This window comes from Chlamydotis macqueenii, chromosome Z (assembly GCF_036417535.1).
Source record: "Chlamydotis macqueenii isolate bChlMac1 chromosome Z, bChlMac1.mat, whole genome shotgun sequence".
NCBI lineage: Eukaryota > Metazoa > Chordata > Aves > Otidiformes > Otididae > Chlamydotis > Chlamydotis macqueenii.
The window spans coordinates 50,138,993-50,158,232 of NC_141593.1; the positions used below are offsets into that span (position 1 = coordinate 50,138,993).

The following is a 19,240-nucleotide window of genomic DNA, read 5'->3' on the forward strand; positions in this document are numbered from 1 at the left end:
GACAGGATGCAAATCAAATTTATAAGAAAAATACGCTCATAGACCGTGTGGAATAGCTATCAGATAAACCCTTGCAGCAAATCACATACTTCTTTACAAGTAGACGCAGAGAAAAGGGTGGTACCAGGGCTTTACAAAGTCCCAAACGAAGCCCTCTTCATTGCCATGCAATGAACTAAGCATTGCCATGCTTCTGAACCAAGTTCAGAAGCCCCTGAGTGCTCTTCTCAGATGGTAACCCATGCTATACCCATCTTAGCACACTTAAGCTTTGTATGCCAATTGCATGTCCTCTCCAAGGACAGCTGCAGAACAGTTAAGAGCCTTTTTTTTTTCCTCTGTGTGTGTGTAAGGAAAAACAAAAAAACCACATAGCTTCTACTTACAAAGTTTAGGAGCAGCTTGGAGATTGGTTTCTGTTGCTTGCGCCTGAGACGCTGTGGTAGGCTCCAGGGCAGGTGGTGACAGCGAAGGTGCAGCAGAGGACAACAACCCAACATCTAGGATGCGGTTATACAGAGAAGGCTGGAGGAATGGTTTGGAGGGCACGAGCGAGCTGTCAGTTTGCACTGTTACTTCAACCTTGCTCTTGGGGCTAGGTACAGGGAAGGGTGAGGGATACACCTCCGAAGGCACCCAGGCAGGCAGAGCTGTAGGATCCACAGCGCTCTTTGGGTCTTGTCCTATCCTCCCAGGGTCAAGGTGGGTAGGAGAGTCATACTCAAAAATCTTGTCCACAAAGACCCACTTGAGGCCAGCAATGCAGAGGCAAAGGCTGAGCAGGCAAGCCAGGATAGGGGCGATGCAGATCTTTTCAGAGTTGAGGCAGCCCTTCAGTCGCTCTGCCTCCAGGCACACACAGCAGGTCGTGGCAAGGCCTGCTGTCCCCTGGACCCTCCTGTCCTCTCTTTGGGTCCCCGGCATGTTCTCCTCAGCCGGGAGCCTGTCGAGGGACGCGTCAGGGCTCAGCTGAGCCGAGGGGCTGGGGAAAGTGTCGGCAGCTACTTCAGACATGTTTAAGCATCAGCTCTCAAACAGCTCACCTCCAAAAGGCCTTAACTCTATCACAGTCCATTACTGTGAGACACAGACAAAAAGAGATGGTAGTAATAGTCACAGCGCTCTGCAAAAATCACAGAGTGGGAGTCAACAAAAGGTCCGAGCTCAGCAACATCATCCAAATTGGGAGAGAAGTAACGCATAGGAAAAATGACACACTCCCCCCAATATTCCCCTCCTCCACCCTCAAGCCCTCTGTTGCTCTCTCTACCTCTTTGAAGTAAGAGTAGCTTCGCAATTACTGAGCTCCTGTTTGCTGGCCACTTTTATAAGTCCTTAAACACCATTCAAGCAATTCCAGCTCTTCAGCAGGAGGGAAGAAACATCCTCCCCAAAGCAAACACAACAAAACAAAACGAGGGGAAGGAGGGTAACAAGAGAAAGAAAACCACAAACACTGAACAAATTGACGGATTAAGTGAACCAATAGCCCAGAGCGAAAGGCAAGACTCTCACCTTGAGCATCTGAGGCTGGTATCTGCTTAGACGCGGAAAACAATTGTCATGCTGTAGAAGGAGCAAAAGCAAAATCTCTAACAACAGCGGCAGCGGCAGAAGTGACAGTAGCAGCAGCATCCTGTCGTGTTACAGCGGCGGCTGAAAGAGGCTGAATCATTACAGAGCAGCAGGTGCTCGCTGTCTGAGCATCACTGCAAACAATATCATTACATAGAGGTTTGAAAGGAAGAGCGATGCCAAGACGGTGGTAACTCCCTCTCTCTCCCCTCCCTCTTTGTCCTTCTTGAGCGCTCATTCACTTTCCTCCTTCCTTCCCCCCCCCACCCCGCCCCGCTCCCCCAGTCCCCTCGCAGCCTGTTTCCCTGATGTAAAGACTCGCTCCTTCCTCCCCTACCCCACCCCCCGCCCTCTGCAGGGCTGGTCTCAGGGAAATCGGTACACCCAGCAACGCAGGACTGTCAGTGACTTCCTATTTTATCTAATTAGAAGGAATAAAGGCCATCAAACCGAAGAGAGGGAGCAGGCAGGAGTTGCCCACTCCCTCTCTGCAGCTGAAGCGTGGCCATTGATGATGGATGGAGTCCTCCAGCAAGGGCTGGGTGTCAGTGGGAGCTCTTGGGGCTGGACTGAGCTCACTCAGTCTGACACCCGACCTCTCCCAGGGGGAAGACAGCTTTCCAGCAGCGGTTCCTCCCTGCCTGACACCTAGAGACAGCCTTTCTTTCCAAGCCCCCGAATAAGTTCCGTTCACTGGGAATAATGCTGGGATGCACCTTAGGTCAAAAAGACGGAAAAAAAAAAAAACTCAAACAAAACCATTACCACCTCTGACAAATTCACATTTAAGCGATTACAAAGAGATTTTAATATATATATTTATATTTTTATATTCCATTTTTCCAATCTCCTTTCCAAAACTGAAAAAGCAAAGACTTCACACTAAAGCCAGCTCTTGAACATACTTTTCAAGAGCTGGCATGCTGCTAGCATATATCCTCACTCCCCCTTATACGAAAAAAAAAAAAGCAAAGAAAATCAAATTATTAACAAGGCTTCTACTTTGTTCTGAAATTTGCCTGTCATTCCTCACCTCTACCAATATCTAGCACTGACTCCTGTTTTCACCAGCGTAGTGTAATGTAGGGGTAAATCAATGGTCCAGTTAACATAATGAAAGCAAGATTAGCATCCGCCCTATTCCCAGTCTCTTCTGCCTCCCACATAAAAGTACACCTTTGTAACAATATAGACATACGTATAAAAGGAGAGGGGCTTTTAACACAATTCCAGTTCCTTGGACTTTGTGAAGACATTTGCATTAAAGATTTGGCAGCACAAATCCCACTTTCTTCTTAGCATAAATGGCTGTGGAATGCATAAGGAAACAAAGAATTGAGTGCTACAAATTGCCCTGGACTTATTTTTGCTGGTACCTTAGACAAGCATCCAAAAGGTAATTTCCTTTGTGGTTATATACTTTCAGTAGTGACAAAAAAAGACATCTGTCTCTACCCATCTACTCTCTCTGCCTCCAGCTCTCTCCTCCCCTCCCCCTGACTTCCATGGGAACATTAGTGACATTCGCATAAAAAAAAGGTTTATCAAAATCTCAGTGAATCCCATAGTGTTTTCACAGACTCCCACGTCAAGCACTAATTGATGGATGTCTGATCACAAAGCTTCCTGTGAGGCTGTAGTAGCCAACTGAAGTAATGATGATGCTACTAAATTCCAGTGCCTAGAGATTTTGCCTCAAAGCACTGCCAGTGCTAACATTCTCTGGAAGAATGTAAAAAGATAAATCATCATACAACGTAGTCGACATTACCACTGACGTGTCTGGTCCTCAGGTTACCGATGTGTTCAGTAACCTCAGACAGAACAAACAGCTTGCATTGCATATTTACGTACATGGCTCCTCTTATTACAAAGCACATGTGCTCCTTAGCTGGTAATACTCTGCAAGAGTGCAGCCTCTTTCAAGTATCTCAAAACCTATTTCAAGCAGCAGTAACAACACAGCTGCCCTAGCAACATTGTCGCAACACGTGGGATGGTCTGTCGGTACAAGTAAGCAACGTTTCTAGGAAAAGGATGTATCTTCCATTAGAGTAACTGATAAATCTGGGAACATCAGATGTACTTTCGCACACACAAGCTGCTCCTCAGGTGTGAGGGCTGGAGCATCACTCTTCAAAGCCCAGTGCAAATTGAGAACCAGCTGGGAATATTCTCTTCATTGCACAGATTAGATACTGCAGTATCTGACTGCTTGGCACAAGTTTTTAAAAATGTCGTGCCTTCTTTACCCACCTCTAATTTTTGAACCTTCCTGTTTCCAGTAAAACAATTTTCCCTGCTGACGCTGCTCTGAGCTTGTGTTTAACCCACTGCCCTGTCCACATCTTCCCCACACTGGCCTTCCAGGCAAATAACCTGTGTTCAGTCTCCTGTAATCCTCCCTGCTCTCCAGCCTATTCACATTTAAATGCTCTCCTTTAAACTGTGTTTCTGTTTTGCTCCCATCTCTCTGGTGCTGCGGTAAACAGAGGTGCTGGAGGAGATCCTGCACCTTCCTTACAAGGGCTGCCATGAAGTTACAGCAATGACACACAATGACACAGCTTGACACAGAGATGGATTATGACCGGTTCAGGCCTGCCACCTCTGCCCATGAAACCTCAGAGCCTCTTGCTCCTGGAGCCGGATGAGGACCCTTCCTGGGGCTCCCCGTCAGGTGGGTGCATTTCCCCACTCCTCACCCTGCTGCTGCAGGGGCTGTGAGCTCACAGGGACCAAGGAAAGGCTCTGCCTTCCTTCCCACCCCAAGCCCTCATGGCTCAAGGGAGCCAGAATCGCTTCTGCTACCCCTCCCCTGGCTTTTTCACCCTCTCCTCCAGTGGCCAGGGCCTGCCCATGCCATGTCCTCCCACTGCCTCCACGGCCACAGCACCGTCATGGGGTCTCGCTCCCTTCCAGGCTGCAGTACCCTCCTTGGCTGCAGGTCCCTTCCCCCGCTGCACTTCCAGGCCTTCAGCATTGCCCAGCCAGCTCCCCTTTGACCTCTTTCTCCTCCCCAGCGAAGCCCGCAGAGCCGCCTCACCCTCCCAGCCCCCTGGGAGCTGCAGGGTGCTGGGGCTGGCATGAAGTAGAGTAGGGCGGCTGCCGTCATCCCCGGCCAATGAGGGAAAAAAGTGATTCTGAATTATCGGCCAGGCTGCTTCCCTGGCCCTACTCCGCAGGCGACCAAAGCCAGGGCCAGGACACAGCCTGCCCAGGGTGCTACCACCTCATACTGCACAGGTCTGGCCCCTCTCAGGATGTTCTGGGCAAAAACCCCACACTCTTTACCACAACTAGGTTGGAAAGGGAGCACACTGCCTCTCGTGCTAGCTACCACGGTTGCGGAAAAGGCTGACTGTCTCTTTGGGTCCAAAGACACGCCTGTAAACTGAAGATACAGTTTGCTAGTTTGGGGGGTCCTTTCTGGTCTGCCCCACCTCCCCCTCCTGCCAAAGCAATACAGAGATACTTTGCTGCAGCTGCAGTTTTGAGCTTTTTACATTTCTGTAGTGACATGCTAGCGCTGGCATGCCGTGCTTACACATGGCCTCTGGCCCAGGCTGTAGGAGATGAGTGCCTTGGAAAAGAGCCAGCAACTGGTTAACAGAAAGGGAGACCCTGGAAGAAGACAAGAGGGAGCACAGCCTTGGAGGTAACAAAGTTTTACTAGGGTAGCCCATTGGTGGGCAATATAGAAGGATAAGGAAGGAAATTACTTTCCTGTTTGTAATTAGGTCAGGTCCTTTTGCAAAGATTTATTTCTGATTATTAGGTGACTTGGGTCTCTTTGGCTTAGAGGAAAAAGTAGTGTGATTCTACACTAATGAAGCTAATCTGTGACTGAGATTTGGACTCCTTCCATATGTAAGCGACAGTTTGAAATTGAGAGGCTTACAAAACCATAATTTTATTTTGTGGAGTGTTTTTGCAAAGAATCAAGTGTTATTTTGCTAAGTTCCACTCCCAAAAGACTCAAGGAGAGACACAAAGCCACAAGTCAGCATTAACCTCCAGCCTGCAATGAGGATAAACAAGCTGCTCCTCCAGTTTTACAACTGCTAAAAAGGGGCTGCCTGCCTGTTACCAAACTGCAGAGAACCACTCTCTCTGGCCAGCCACGAAGATGTGAACGAAGCCTAAATAGGTATGTGATCATAACGGACAACATCCTGCAAATTACAGCAGCAAGTAACCATTTAACTCAGCTGACCCTTTGGTCATGACCCAAACCTGCTAAAGGTTTTAGAAATTAGGCTTGGTGAGTTATTCTCAGGGAGGCCATCGGATTTCAAATATCCATGTGCTTTAAATAGAGTTCCAGTAGTCCACAAAAAGTTTCCCTAAGAATTGTCTACTTTCTTGCAACTACTGGGACATTAAGAAAGTAATGTATGTCTTCACAAGTGATTTTTCCTGTTCCGCTGGATCACAGCTCAAGAAAGGATGCTCAGAAGATCACACATCAGTGCAGGGGAAGTTATCTCCACCCAGATCACTACTTTCCTTTAAGAACATGCCAGTTCTTCAGAAAGAGGCAAGCAGTAATATGTGGCAACAACTGCTCCATCATGCATTTGATTGCACCCCTTTTTTTCTTCCATACATTGAGAAATTAAAAGCATTGCAACCCAGAAGTTAAAAAAGAAAAAAAAGTGCATGCTCATTAGCAAGAGATTGATGAGGAAGATAAAAAGATCTCATTTTATTGATTGCAGGCACTTTCTTCAAATTAAATAAGTGCACTATTTAAAGATGGAGGGGTGACCCAAAGCAAGTGAGCAGGCCCAAGAAGCAGCATCACTGCCAGCAGTCACAGTGTAGAAAGAGTGGGCTATGGTGCAAACACCTTCAGTATTTCACCAACCTCCCTTCCTCAATTCATCTCCCTTGGATTGATTCCAGCACTCTCTCCCTTTGAGTCCTTCCAAACACCTTCACTAAAAAACTCATCTCTCATCTCAAATGGCACAAGGAGAAAACTTCATCTTGCTTCTATACTTGTCCTGTCACTGGAACTGCAAATGTTAAAATGGGACAGGTGGTCACTCGCACACACACATCCCATTTTTCACCTGATGGAAAGCAAACAGGATACATGTGATAGCACTGTTTGTATGTCTCTGCTCCTTCCTACCACCTTTTCCCCCATTCCCCTTTTTTTAAACCCTCTGGCCTTTTGCAACCATCTGTGACTGAAGAGAAGAAACATCAAGCCTGTAAGAAAATGTAGGAAAATGCGACCAGTAAAAATATGAACCCTTAGGCACATATTCAGCCTTAGACATGAGGGTAAATACGTCAGGGTCAGCAGAATCATTAGTGTGCTTAATTGATTTGCCATAAAAGGGCTGCTGCAGGAACACCCCTTACCCTCACACAACACAGGAGACAGGGACATGAAGATGCCATATCCAAACCATCTCTGTTCCCTCAAGTCAAAACAGCTATACTGGAATTATTGCACTGCCCACGTAGATGTGTCAGAAGCAGGTCCTCACACGAGTACGTTTCTTGGAAATGTCTGGAGCACAGATTACAGACTTCAGTGCTTGTGAAAACATTTGGGAGAGCTCATGTAGCCTCTGTGGCAGTGTTTTCTGTATTGACATCACATGTGCACATTTACACCAGGCATTTACACCATGAACATGCCTTCTGTAAGCACAATAGCTGCGGATTGCAGAAGCAGTGATTTGAAAAAACAACACGACCACAATGGCTGCTTCAAGAGATGTTTATACTTTAAATAGCTACAGTCAGTAATTGAAACTGAAAACTGCCATAAAATGGGCTGTTATTTCAGGGGAACCAAAAGGTTTTCTGAGTCTTTTCATCTTCAAGTGAAATGTGAGACACTGAGTTTCTTTCATCCTAATCAAAAGCAGAGCACTACATGAGACACAGAAATCCAACATCAAACCATGAATGTCAGGGGTTTTCATCAATGGCACTGACTCACTCCCCCAGCCTCTGCTCAGTCACAAAACTGGGATGAGCCCTACCAATGTTCAGGCTAATGATAACTAGTTTTGCCATGTCATAAAGGAGCATTTAAGCAAAGACATGTAATGCACTCAGCTAGGCTCTTCTGCCTGAGGGGAGAAGCAGCAGCAGAAAGACCATGTGCAGTTTTCTGGTTTGTTTGTTTGTTTCAGGTCTGGTATTACCTTCACTCTGTCACTGGATCTCCAGCAGACCTGCTGGGGCAGTCGTCACTATTTTTACAGTGCAGCAGTGAGCTGGGGAAGCATTGCAGATACAGAGCCGACGCTCGCTCATGAACTCCCATCCAGCTTAGGGCTCAAATGCCTCTGTGCGCCTGCATTTAAGTCACTTTATTCAGATGGAAGAAATTCCTCATGGGTGTTCATAGGACAGTGACAGCACCACTGCATGCTTGGCTATGCAGGATTTTGTGCTGGCCAGCCTTCACATCTGCAGTGCCGCTGCTGATGGAGGAATCACTGGACACTGATAATTTGAATAAAGGTCTCAAAAACCCTGAATCAAAGAATTATCGCTTCCCCTTTGACCCCTGGTTAATAAAGTACTTAAATGTGCATGAAGTTAAACAAGTGGTGAAATGCCTTCTTGATTAGAGATGGGCTACATCATATATCTAAGTGCCTTTTTGAATCTGAGCCTAATTCAGGAACTGAAAAGGTATTTTGGAGTGTAGTGCTGTGGTTTCATGATAAACACAGTTTGGCAGTAACACCATCTTTTTCCCTGACTCTTCCTTCTTTTTGCTCCCTCTGTTCTGTCACCTGCACTAATTCAGTAACATCGTTCATGTGGCCAGACTCTCAATCGGATCAAAGAACTGATTTTTTACTTAAAAAGAATTTAAGGTTGGTTTGTTTGTTTGTTTGTTTGTTTTTGTTTTTGTTTTTTTTTTTTTTAAATGGGTAAGCTTATCAGTAATTCCCAGCCTGGCCCCATAAACATATATAGTCTGGAAGAATGAGGACAGGACCATGTGCCAAAGGAGAGAAGTTCCTTCACCTTGTCTTCTCATCAAAGACATTGCATAGTGAAACCATGATCCAAGGCCCTTCCCGAATCTGTGCTTAATTTAAGCAGATGCTCCCAGAAGATCCCAACAAGATATTAGTTATTCTGAAAAATCTTTACTCTATTTATTGCACAAATTATCTAATTATTTTTGTACGTGCACATATTCCAAACTGCTGTTGTTTAAAACTTAAGTCATCAAACTTTACCTCACTTTAAAGTGCCATTTTCAAATTTTCAACTACACATAGACTTTCTAATAGAGTAACTCTCTAGCATATGTATATTTAATAGTTTTGCTGTTAGAAAAACAAAAAGAAAGAAGTCAAAGACATGCAGTCAGCCTACTGCATGGAAGAACTTTTGTATCATTAAATAGACAGGTATTAATGACAGGACATTGATGCACTGCTGGTTTAGATTTGTCAAGTACATCTTACGGTATAGTTCTACATTCAGAATCTGCAAGCTTCAGAACTTTGCCTGCAGAAAATGTTATGATTTCAGCTCAAGAACTAGTTTGCTTAGCAGCTTTCTGCAAAAACCTCAAAATAATGCACTTTATCTACCTTATCCTACATAAAGATATTAATTCAATTATGCTCGTTGGTTCAGTTCTGGTCATGTCTATATGTAGCCTGATTATGCTCAAGTTAGCAGAATTGAGATGTTTGTTGTTTAAAACAGATAAGCAATACAGTATTTATAACTGTAAAAATTCCAACAATAACAAAAGCGACAGCTCTCATCATGCCTCAGAATCTTAGCATCATCAAGGACACTTAATATTTAATATTCCTTCTTAGTGCATTCAGAAAGCCATAGAAGGCATGAATCACTCCTTTGGCATTGGTTGGAAAATTTTGTCAATTTCCAGCAAATAATTAAGAAGAATTCAAATAACTATGACAAAGGAGATTTTATGTCTAGTCATGAATTTTCAGTAGTCTAATCAAATATGGTTTTATTTCATAGCTATGTTTTGAATAATAACCTCAGCCAGCATTTTAAGGTGGTTGTCACATCTTTCTCACCCCTGCACCTAGGCTCTCTTTGTGCTACATATGATCTGGCACAAAAGCAAAACTCTCACTTTTTAGAAATCAAAATTTAAATTGAAATAAGATAGTCAACTCTTCTCATACACACGACTTTAATGTTCCTGTATCAGGTGGGGTCTTGTAAAGAGCAAGAGAGGAAACCAGCAAAGAGGAAACTCCAAAACCTTAAAGAAATCGATCTGCTGTACTCTCACTTCTTTGACGCAGTTCAAAACTACAGAGCAGACTCTGTGCTCCTTCAGACACCGAGAAGACCCTTAGACCAGGGTAAAATGGGTTCATTATAACTTGTTCGCATTTAACACATGGGCATGCACAGCACAGGGCAATGTGGGCCATCGCTACTGGATGGTGTAAGAACAGTAGTATAAGCAGCAGAGGAAACTCTCCCTTCTCCAAGACATTGGACAACCTAGAAATGGGGAAAAGGAGGCAGTGACAGAGCTAAAAACAGCTCTTTGAAGCTCATAACAGGACAAAGGAAGGCATGTAAATGGAGCCTTTGCTACAGAACCCAAATATTTCTAACCTCCACTACTGACAACAATAGTATGAGAGGGAGTGTTTATGAACTCGTACATATGTAAGTATGAGAATGAGTTCACAGCAATTATTTAATTTGATGTATGCATTATTCCTGCAGCATTTCCTGCATTCAAACTGCAAGTCATGTCCACTGGGAGTGCCTCATGTCTGCCTGTGTTTGACCACAGAGGCTGTGAAATGGCAATGGGACTACAAAAAGGGAGTGAAGGGAAGAGACTGTCATCTTCCTTCTTCTTGAGGGTGGCTAAGGAATAAATGCATTTACTCTGAAAGAGTATTTGAAAGAGTGGGACAGACAGGCAGGGCTGAGGTCACCCTGTATCCCATCTTCCCAGCCAGGGTCATCCAAATTATCATCCAGAGAAAAAGACAAATACAACAGAGCTGTTCTCATGTACACCACTGTAGGTACGCAATGCCTGTGGTGGAAAGGGTGGTGGTGGGGAAGGGAAACGGGCACCTACAGGCTGCAAGAAGGAGAATGGGGCACTTGGTGACCCTGGCTTGTACACACATCCTATAAGACTCTACATCCTTCAGACGCTGACTGCTGCAAAAATGGGGCCAAATTTCTTGCCAGTGTGGGCAACATTTCAGTCGGCTCAGCCACAGCAATAGCAAAGATCTAATATCTGCTTTCGCTTGAGGGATGCTTGCTCTTGCTCAAAAATTCCCTGCATAGTGCTTAACTCCAATTAAATTAAAAGCTGCCAAAGGACAAGTCCTCTCTGTGTTTCTAATTTCACACTAAACCCTGTGTCCTTCCTTCGGGGTTTTCAATAAAGGAACTGTATTTTAACAACTTTGTACATGCTAGAGGAGAAAACAAGTATGCGACCAAAATAGATCCGATTCTAAAGGCACAAGCTCCACAGGGCAAAGCCCAAACTCCCTGGGGCAGACCAGGCTGACACACATACTCATGGGCTTAACATTGTTTCTACTTATTCCAGAAGCCTGAAGCTCAGCTAAGGAAGGAAAAGGCAGGGTGTCCTGAATTTTGGACTCCTTTCGCCCCGAAGAGTAAATATGGTGCTTCCGCCTCACCAATCTATTCAAAATTATTCTCTGGAGGCCTTGTAATAACACTTGAAAAATATGTGAAATTCTGTTTATTACATTCTTTTCCTTTGTTAGGCATCAGTTCACGGTTTCATCAGGAAAGCAGCTCTGCTCAGTTGCATAGAAATCACACTTTGAGGTGGCCTTGAAGGACACATTTAAAATGACTAAAATTTAACTAAGTGACTTGAAAAAAAAAATGACCTGCATTGTTGAGTATATGCTAGTGTGAGCAGACCGTATACTTCCTCTTCTAAACTAGCCCCGTTAAGAAGTGCTAGTATCATCCCAACAGTGATTATTAATTAGGGTTAGACATGGGCTAATTAGAAACCCATGCAGCTGGGGTCTAGTCAGCATTAATAATTAGTTGTAGCTGTTTCTACCACCTTCCAAGCTCCACCTCCATATCCTTTCTTCCTCTTACAAAAAAAAATAAATCTCTCTGCATGTATGCAATTACAGGAAACATAATGCATTATTAATGTGTCCACAGCAGACAGAAAGTTCAGGTTTACTGCTTACCAGTGTAGAGGTAAGTTGTAGCTACTGGCAACAGACAGCTCACTGGTGCATTAGGTAATGAGAGAGTTTGCACGAGTGCCCACTAAAGTGGGTAAATAATACCAGCTATTTGGAAAATCACAGAAGCTGGGAGGAATGATCATAGAATCATAGAATCATAGAATGGTTAGGGTTGGAAGGGACCTTCAAAGGTCATCTAGTCCAACCCCACTGCAAGGAGCAGGGACATCCCCCACTAGATCAGGTTGCTCAGAGCCTCATCCAGCCTGGCCTTCAACGTTTCCAGAGATGGGGCCTCCACCACCTTTCTGGGCAACCTGTCCCAGTGTTCTATAACTCGCACCATAAAAAATTTTTTCCTAATTTCTAATCTAAATCTACTCCCCTCTATTTTAAAACCATTACCTCTTGTCCTATTGCAACAGGCCCTACTAAACAGCCTTTCCCCATCTTTCTTGTAGGCCCCCTTGAGGTACTGGAAGACCGCTATCAGGTCTCCCCAGAGCCTCCTCTTCTCCAGGCTGAACAGCCCCAACTCTCTCAGCCTGTCCTCATAAGAGAGGTGCTCCAGCCCTTTTATCATCTTCGTGGCCCTCCTCTGGACCTTCTCCAACTGATGTGTCTGAATCTATCGCTGAGACACGCAACTGTGGACAACCTGTATGAATTATTCCAGGAACAATTAACTTGCAACAATAAGGTTGTGCATTTTCTTTGATCCACGAATATGATTATGTTCAAATGCAATTATGCAAGTCAGAATTCTACAGAGGATGGACAAAGAGGAAACAGGTACAAATAGCAGCATGAGACACAGCACCCCATATAAAGGTCTGTACTAAGCCCTTTTCCCGTTGAAACAGCACAGTGTTCACAGAGAGCTGGAAAAAAAATCCTTACACGTGTCCTGTGATATCAAGAAATATCAGAGAAGTCACGCCAGAAGTGCTCATCTCCTGGCACACCAAACAATGATCTGTCGTTACAGACATGTGTCTGTCAAGCTGGTATTTGCACATGCATGCTGAAGAAATGTCTTTCAGATTTCATTTGCCAGTCATTAAAGACAACATATTACACTGCATACGAATATAGACACATAGCTGGAACCCCTGAAATGAAGGCTTAGAACAGCAGAAAAATACAGTGTGACTTGAACAAGTAATAAAGTTACGGATTAGATACACAGATTAAAGTCACAGAAATTGATTTAGACTGCTCCCCCAGCAGGATGCTTTCGTGCAGTCTCAACCTGAGTCACATTCTGGTTTTGCCTCTCCTCAAGGGGTTTCTTTTTTTTGTACTAAATTTGTAATTCCTCAATACAGTCCTAAAGTGTAAAAATTGTAAAAAGCAGCAAGGAGCTGTCCTAAAGCTGAAGAGTCAGAAGCCTCTCCCACACACCATTGACCGGTCTCACAGATTTCAGGGATTTGCCAAAGAACTGCAAATAGACTTCCTTCCTAATAGGTCAGAGGGGAGGACCCTGGTCTGCAGCCAGAACCAAAGAGCTAGCATGAAATTTGGCACACACAATGTTAAAGCTTCATTGTTGCAGATCACTTCTATGTTTCTGAACAAGAGCTGCAAGAGGGTTGTCACAACACCTACCATTCAGTTTGTGGCCTCTCACTTCACCCTGCTGACTGTGTAGGAGCTTCTGGTTGACAAGAAGCTACTGTTTCTTCTATGCACCAGTTGGGCATGATGGGGATTAGAGTAAAAACCACTGTGGTCCTGCCTTTGAAGATGACTTTCTCTGGTTTGAGTGGCAACAGTTAAACATAACCTTTTCGGTTACCCACGGCCATTGACTTATTTCCCTACTGCAGACAGGCTTTTTAATACTGCTGCAGAGAACTGTACTCAGATGACATAGAAAAATCCTTTGGTAATTATTTGGGCTAATCCTGTTAGGAAAGAAAGGCTTTCAATTGATAAAGCAACAAAAAATCCTTTCAGAGAAGGAAGCCACCACTTCAAATTAAATCAACGCCCCCTTCCAGCCCCTTCCAGCATAACCTGATTATTACTGTACATAAGAAAAGTTGTGTTAACAGAAATAAAAGACTATTTAATATTTTAAGAAGTTTTATTTAAAAAATTAAAAAACATATTTGAAATGGCTACAAATTCAAAAGCCATCACTCTGCTTTCCTGCACATATTTTATTTGCACTTTACTAGTCCACAGTTTTACTTCTGTCTTTCCCAAGTAAGAGACAGATTTTTACAGAAGTGCACAATTCTATGAGAATTTTGCCTATGCTCCAAATTTATGCTACAAGAGAGGACAAAATTTATGTTCCCCAAATCTGCTGTTATTTTAATGCTGTGGTAACATGACAATGGTAGAGTTAACTCTTTCATGTGCTCATCAGAAATTCAGCTAGAGTGCTTAAATGACAGTAGCTTTATTTATTGAGCAATAAGAGGAATGGCCACCAGCCACGCAAGTAATCTTTTAGTAAGGCATGTGAAGTCACAGCATTTCCTTTATGATGGGGGAAAAAAACCAAACAAAACAGTTTAAAAAAAATGTGCCTATGCAGCTAAAATGGGCCTAGCTTTGTATACACACATACCCAATCACATGGCCTTAGGCGCCTCAGTTCCCTTCTCACACCTGCCTCAGCTCATGACTCAAGGTTCTCCTCCATTCCTTACCCTAGAGGGTGCTGGATGAACCAGGATTGCTCTTCAGATCTTTTTACCACAGTAGATTTCACCCAAGATGCTAATAGCAGCTTTTGGGTTTATTTTAAAATAACCTGATGTGGCTACCACTTTTCTCCCCCTTGGTTGTCTTCCTTCTCTCCTGAGAGCACATCTTCAACGCTGGCACTTGCAGACTGTTTAAGGGAGAGCTTCCAAGTTCATCTTGCTGAAGTAAGTCTCCAGCTTTGCAGAAAATGATGAAACATTTTCTACGCTAGAGAGAGGAATGTCACTGAAGCTTTTTTCCTATGACTTTGTGGACAGAGAAAAGACATGGTGAACACTACCTCTTCACAGGCAAATAGTAGGCGCATTTATTTGATGGTGGTTTAATGCTTCCCCCCTGCTTTTTTTTTTCAGCCTCCTTATACCTCTGAGGAATTGTTGAGGATCTAGGAGATAGGCAGAACTGGAGATAACTTTTGCTACTCCATCTCAGTCATCTCCAACATGTCAGCTGTTTGCCTGGCTCTCCACTCAGCACATGAGTGTGGAACAACCATTGGTAATTGTTTGGATTAGTCCTCAAGGGCAATATTTTCAGTTTTGAGGCATCTAAAGTCTCTGTGAGCATTCAACGGAGCGGCTGCACATGCAGTTCAGGGTTCATGGTTTATTCCCTCAGGAGCCAAGTGCTGGTCTGTGACTCCCAGCCTGCAGTGCACATTCACACTAGTCCTAAGGAATGTGCCCAAGGGTTGCTCAAGAAATCTTTCCTTTGATCAGTGTCTTGCTAACATCCAATTGCTGGACTGTCTTTCTTGAGCACTGAAGAATGTGTCCTTGTGACTGTTCTCCCTGTGATACATTTCTGCATTTGCAGATGTACAGTCTCCCTCAAGTAAAAGATTTAGAAATATATAAGCAGGATTGCATATCTGTTAGACTCTGGGAAACACAAAAGGAGTGTTTGATGCCTGACCAGCAGCACTCACTTGTGTTCACCCTGAGCAAGAGTGTGAAAACACAGAAGAGAGATGCAAATGCTTTGTGGGATGTTCATGATTCAGCAAATAGGAGTAACTGCAAGACTTTCTTACAGCCTCTCACCTAACAAAAATACAGTGAAATATTTTCATAAATGGAGGGAAATATGAGAATATCTATTAAAAACTGTAGTTATCTCAGAAATACATTGCTGCTGTCAGTAATTAATGCATGAGTTATAAAGCTGAAGCAACTAACTTTGAGCCTGTCTTCTGTTGTACAGCTGTCTTCCTAGCTGAGATCAAACATACTGTTTAATGAATCGATCCCTTTCCCCTTCCCCACAAGCATTCTTATTTGAACATCTACATTTTCTCGTAGCAACATTATGGATCATGTCTGAAATCGACATCATCATGGAAATTCCCAGAGGAAACTGGAGCACAACTCATGTTGCTCTCGCTGCACAGGAAATGGAACTGCCCTTACTCATCCTTCCTCTGTAATGAAGAGTCAGATTCATTGCCTTGCTGTGCTGAGGAGGAAATTGCTGCATAATCTCCTTTCACAGCTAGACAATCCCCTCTTTCCAAAGCAGGCTAAGCATGCAAATTCTCCAGACATATTTGATGAATTTCTAATAACAGTGGGTGAAATGACAGGGCAAAGGCGAATGTTAGTGACAGAAGCCTTGTGCTGGCTCCCTGCTGAAGACATTGTTTTCCTTGTATGTTCACCCACATATAAATAGTGGGTGATACATACTAACTGAATCTGCTCTGAGACAAATAAACCATAATCAGGTCAAACTGTGGTTAGTCTTAAGATCAGTTAGAAGTCTTGAAAAGACTAACACACACATCCTTCTCAGCACTTCACATAGGCTGCAGAATGAGACCCCTAAGGTCTCCCAGTTTATGATCTTACATCACTAGCGTAGTGAAGGGACTGCCTTCTGCCAGTCAGGATGCTCCCCTCCATCTCTTAAGCTAAGAGAGGGAGATCTGTGGGCTGCAAGGAGCAGGCCAAGTTATGCCTCTCCAGTCAGTCAGGTGACTTCATAGCACTCTGTGGTTACATTTTCCTGTATGGGGAACAGATATGTTTTTTCTTCCCATGTGGGAAGAGAAAAGAAAAAAAACAACACCACCTTATCTGCCATTGAGAAACACTTTTTGCTTAGGCCCCTTTCAGGTCAAGTTCTTAAGGAAATTTTGAGAAAAGATTTGATAGTTGCATGGAAAAGAGGAAATTCCCTTGCTGCACTAACAAAACCAAATGCTTCTTATGCAAGGGCTAGTAAGCCTAATGCTTTAGTGTGTAAGTCAATTGTTAATCACACGAAGTCAAGGACAACATTTTCTAGGCAATAAAACAAGTCCACAGTTTTCCACAAAGACCATTTCTGCATCTTCCCCTCCCTTTTTGGCCTTGCCTACAGTTAGAGACAGTAATCAGTGAAGCACTGACATATTCTGGTGCTCTATATTCCCACATCAGTCATGTGCAACACTATTTGAGGTGTCTGAAATGGCATGTGACTCCAGCCACAATATTTGATTATGCGGCTTGCTGCTGTAATTGTTTCTAGCCAATGTAGATAAGGGATGAGGAGGGATAGCAGACCAAGAGAAGATTACATTCCACTTAGTGGCTTAGGGTTTAATCATCTGTCGTCCCTGACTGTCCTGGGTCTATAAGGTGGGAAAAGCCCCCTTCCAAAGTCATGGGGCACTGGTGGCCTTACGGTGAGGAACCTGATCCAAGACATAACAGGGTAGTTGTTGCTATGGGAGAGCAGGAGGAAGCTAGAACTAACAACCACACAAGATTACAGAAGAGACAACATTCCCTGCAGATCTAATGAGAGGAAAAACAGGAATCAGAAAAGCTGAGTGACTTCTTATGGTCACAGCTTAGGAGAAAATTCATTTAGCTGAGTCACCATCTTTTTGTTGTGTCCTTCCCCCACCAATCCCTGAGGCATCAATTGCTGCCTGCTGCCTGAGACAGTACATGGGGTTTGGTGGGCACTGGGGCTGGCCAGCCTGCCTGCTGTTGCATTTCTCTGGCGGGTCTGCTTTCCCATCATCTATGAGCATGGGCTGGCAGCAGAAATTCTGCCCTGCAGCAAACGCTGTTTTCCAGAAGGTCAGCCTCCCTTTCTTTCTTAGCCAGGTAGAGGAAATACAATAGCATGACTGCTTCACACATGGTCAGTTTGACTGTCTGACAGCCGGGACTGTCATTCAAGAGCCAGCGATATTTCAATTTTGACAGGTGGTACTGTGCACAGAGATTGTGCTGAAAATTAATTGGAATTACTATTTTCTGCAGAGCTACTGAAGGCCAAGATATGATCATGACTAGGGCTGAGGAAGAAATAGCCCTCAGAGATCAGAAATGTATGCAGAGTTCCTTAAAGACTCACTGGATCCTTATTACTCAGTGTTTCTTATAAATGCTGTAACGTACTCTGTCAAGCTGACAATTTCTTGCGATAACAAAATGGGAGATGCCAAGCATATGGCAGTATTTAAGAAACAAGTGGTGAGATCTGGTTGAGATAAAGGCTCATCAGAAATGCCAGCTCATACACACATGCTTTCCTCTCCTTTCTGCTTAGACTAGCCTTTCCTGCGCTTCACCACTCCTTTAATACAAGGATACAGCAGATGAACTTTAGAGCAGCAAGTCTAAACAAGTGATAACCAATTCTCCACTTGTCTCGCATTCTAAAGAGTTAGCTGATGAGTATTTTTTCTTAAACAGCTTTTTAAGACCTCTTTTTTTCCTCAAGGAAGTTTCAAAATTTTCAGCAATCCCGTGCCAATTCACCAACTATAGCTAATGTATTTCTACTAAAGCTACCTGCTCCACATATTGTTCTGCAAATTTTGTAATAGTCAAAATACTTGTCTCACTCTTTTTGATTATTTTTTCACCATCCAAAGAAAATTCTCCATCCAATACTTCATACATGCTGCTTTTGGGTTGTTGTGAATGGCAATCTCATATTTTAGAAGATATTTACAGATAATAAAAGCCATTCCTCAGAAGGAAACACCATCCAGACAAACAGATTCTTATTTAATTAAAAGGAAATAATCCTTCCCCTGTACCCAGCCTTCCTTACTGGCCATCTGCTAATAGTGCCCATGTGTGTATAAAATTCATTTGCACACTTAGACTGAAAAGCTCCATTTGCTCAGCCTGCCTGTAACTGTGCTCTCTTGCTGGGGTGAATATTAGGTCTCTGATGCATCCATATCATCCAGTGAACATATAATTGCAAATGGAATCCACATCCAATTATCTGGAGTTTTACTGCGTATTTTCCACGCATAACTCAAGCACAAAGTACAACAATATATTAGCTCTCCAGGTGTCCATTTGGCTGGAAAAAATAGTAAGGTGCTGGCATTTAGCTCCTGTCCTCTACAGTGTAATTCACACATGATGTTGCTGCTAACATGAGAGGTCACTTACACACTTAGCGCAGGATACAGACATCATAGGGAAGACACTGAGAATCCTCTGCATCTGACAGAAACATGCAACTGGAGAGGGTACCATTAAAAACAGTCCCTAAGCCATGCCTGATTTCCTCTCCCCTGCCTCCAGGAAGGCATTTCACCAATGCACAGCCCAAATGTGCTGGCTGAACACATGTGGAGAGGACCTCAGACTTGTGTCACCTTTCATGAAGCTTGGGATTGATCCACCACTCTTAGGAATCACAGCTATATTTGGCTCAACTACTGGTCTATGAAAAAAAAAAAAAGAATCCATACTCACAGCATTCCT

The 19,240-nt window shown here is 43.7% G+C and overlaps 2 protein-coding genes across 12 annotated transcripts in view; both read right to left on the reverse strand.

The window, feature by feature from the left end:
- NRG1 (neuregulin 1) overlaps window positions 1-19,240 on the reverse strand; it is a 492,971-nt gene that overhangs the window by 107,208 nt on the left and 366,523 nt on the right. For 2 of the 11 annotated variants that reach the window (XM_086770236.1, XM_086770235.1), the window contains exon 1: window positions 387-1,014. The exons of the other annotated variants lie outside the window; for them this stretch is intronic. In XM_086770236.1, coding sequence (XP_086626362.1) covers window positions 387-1,014 — 628 coding nt within the window. Of the gene's footprint in view, window positions 1-386; window positions 1,015-19,240 lie in introns of those variants that run through there. 11 annotated transcript variants of the gene reach the window in all.
- Window positions 1,474-1,635, reverse strand: LOC147596332 (uncharacterized). Its single transcript, XM_086771544.1, has one exon. It carries the CDS (start codon window positions 1,633-1,635, stop codon window positions 1,474-1,476), a length of 162 nt encoding a protein of 53 aa, XP_086627670.1.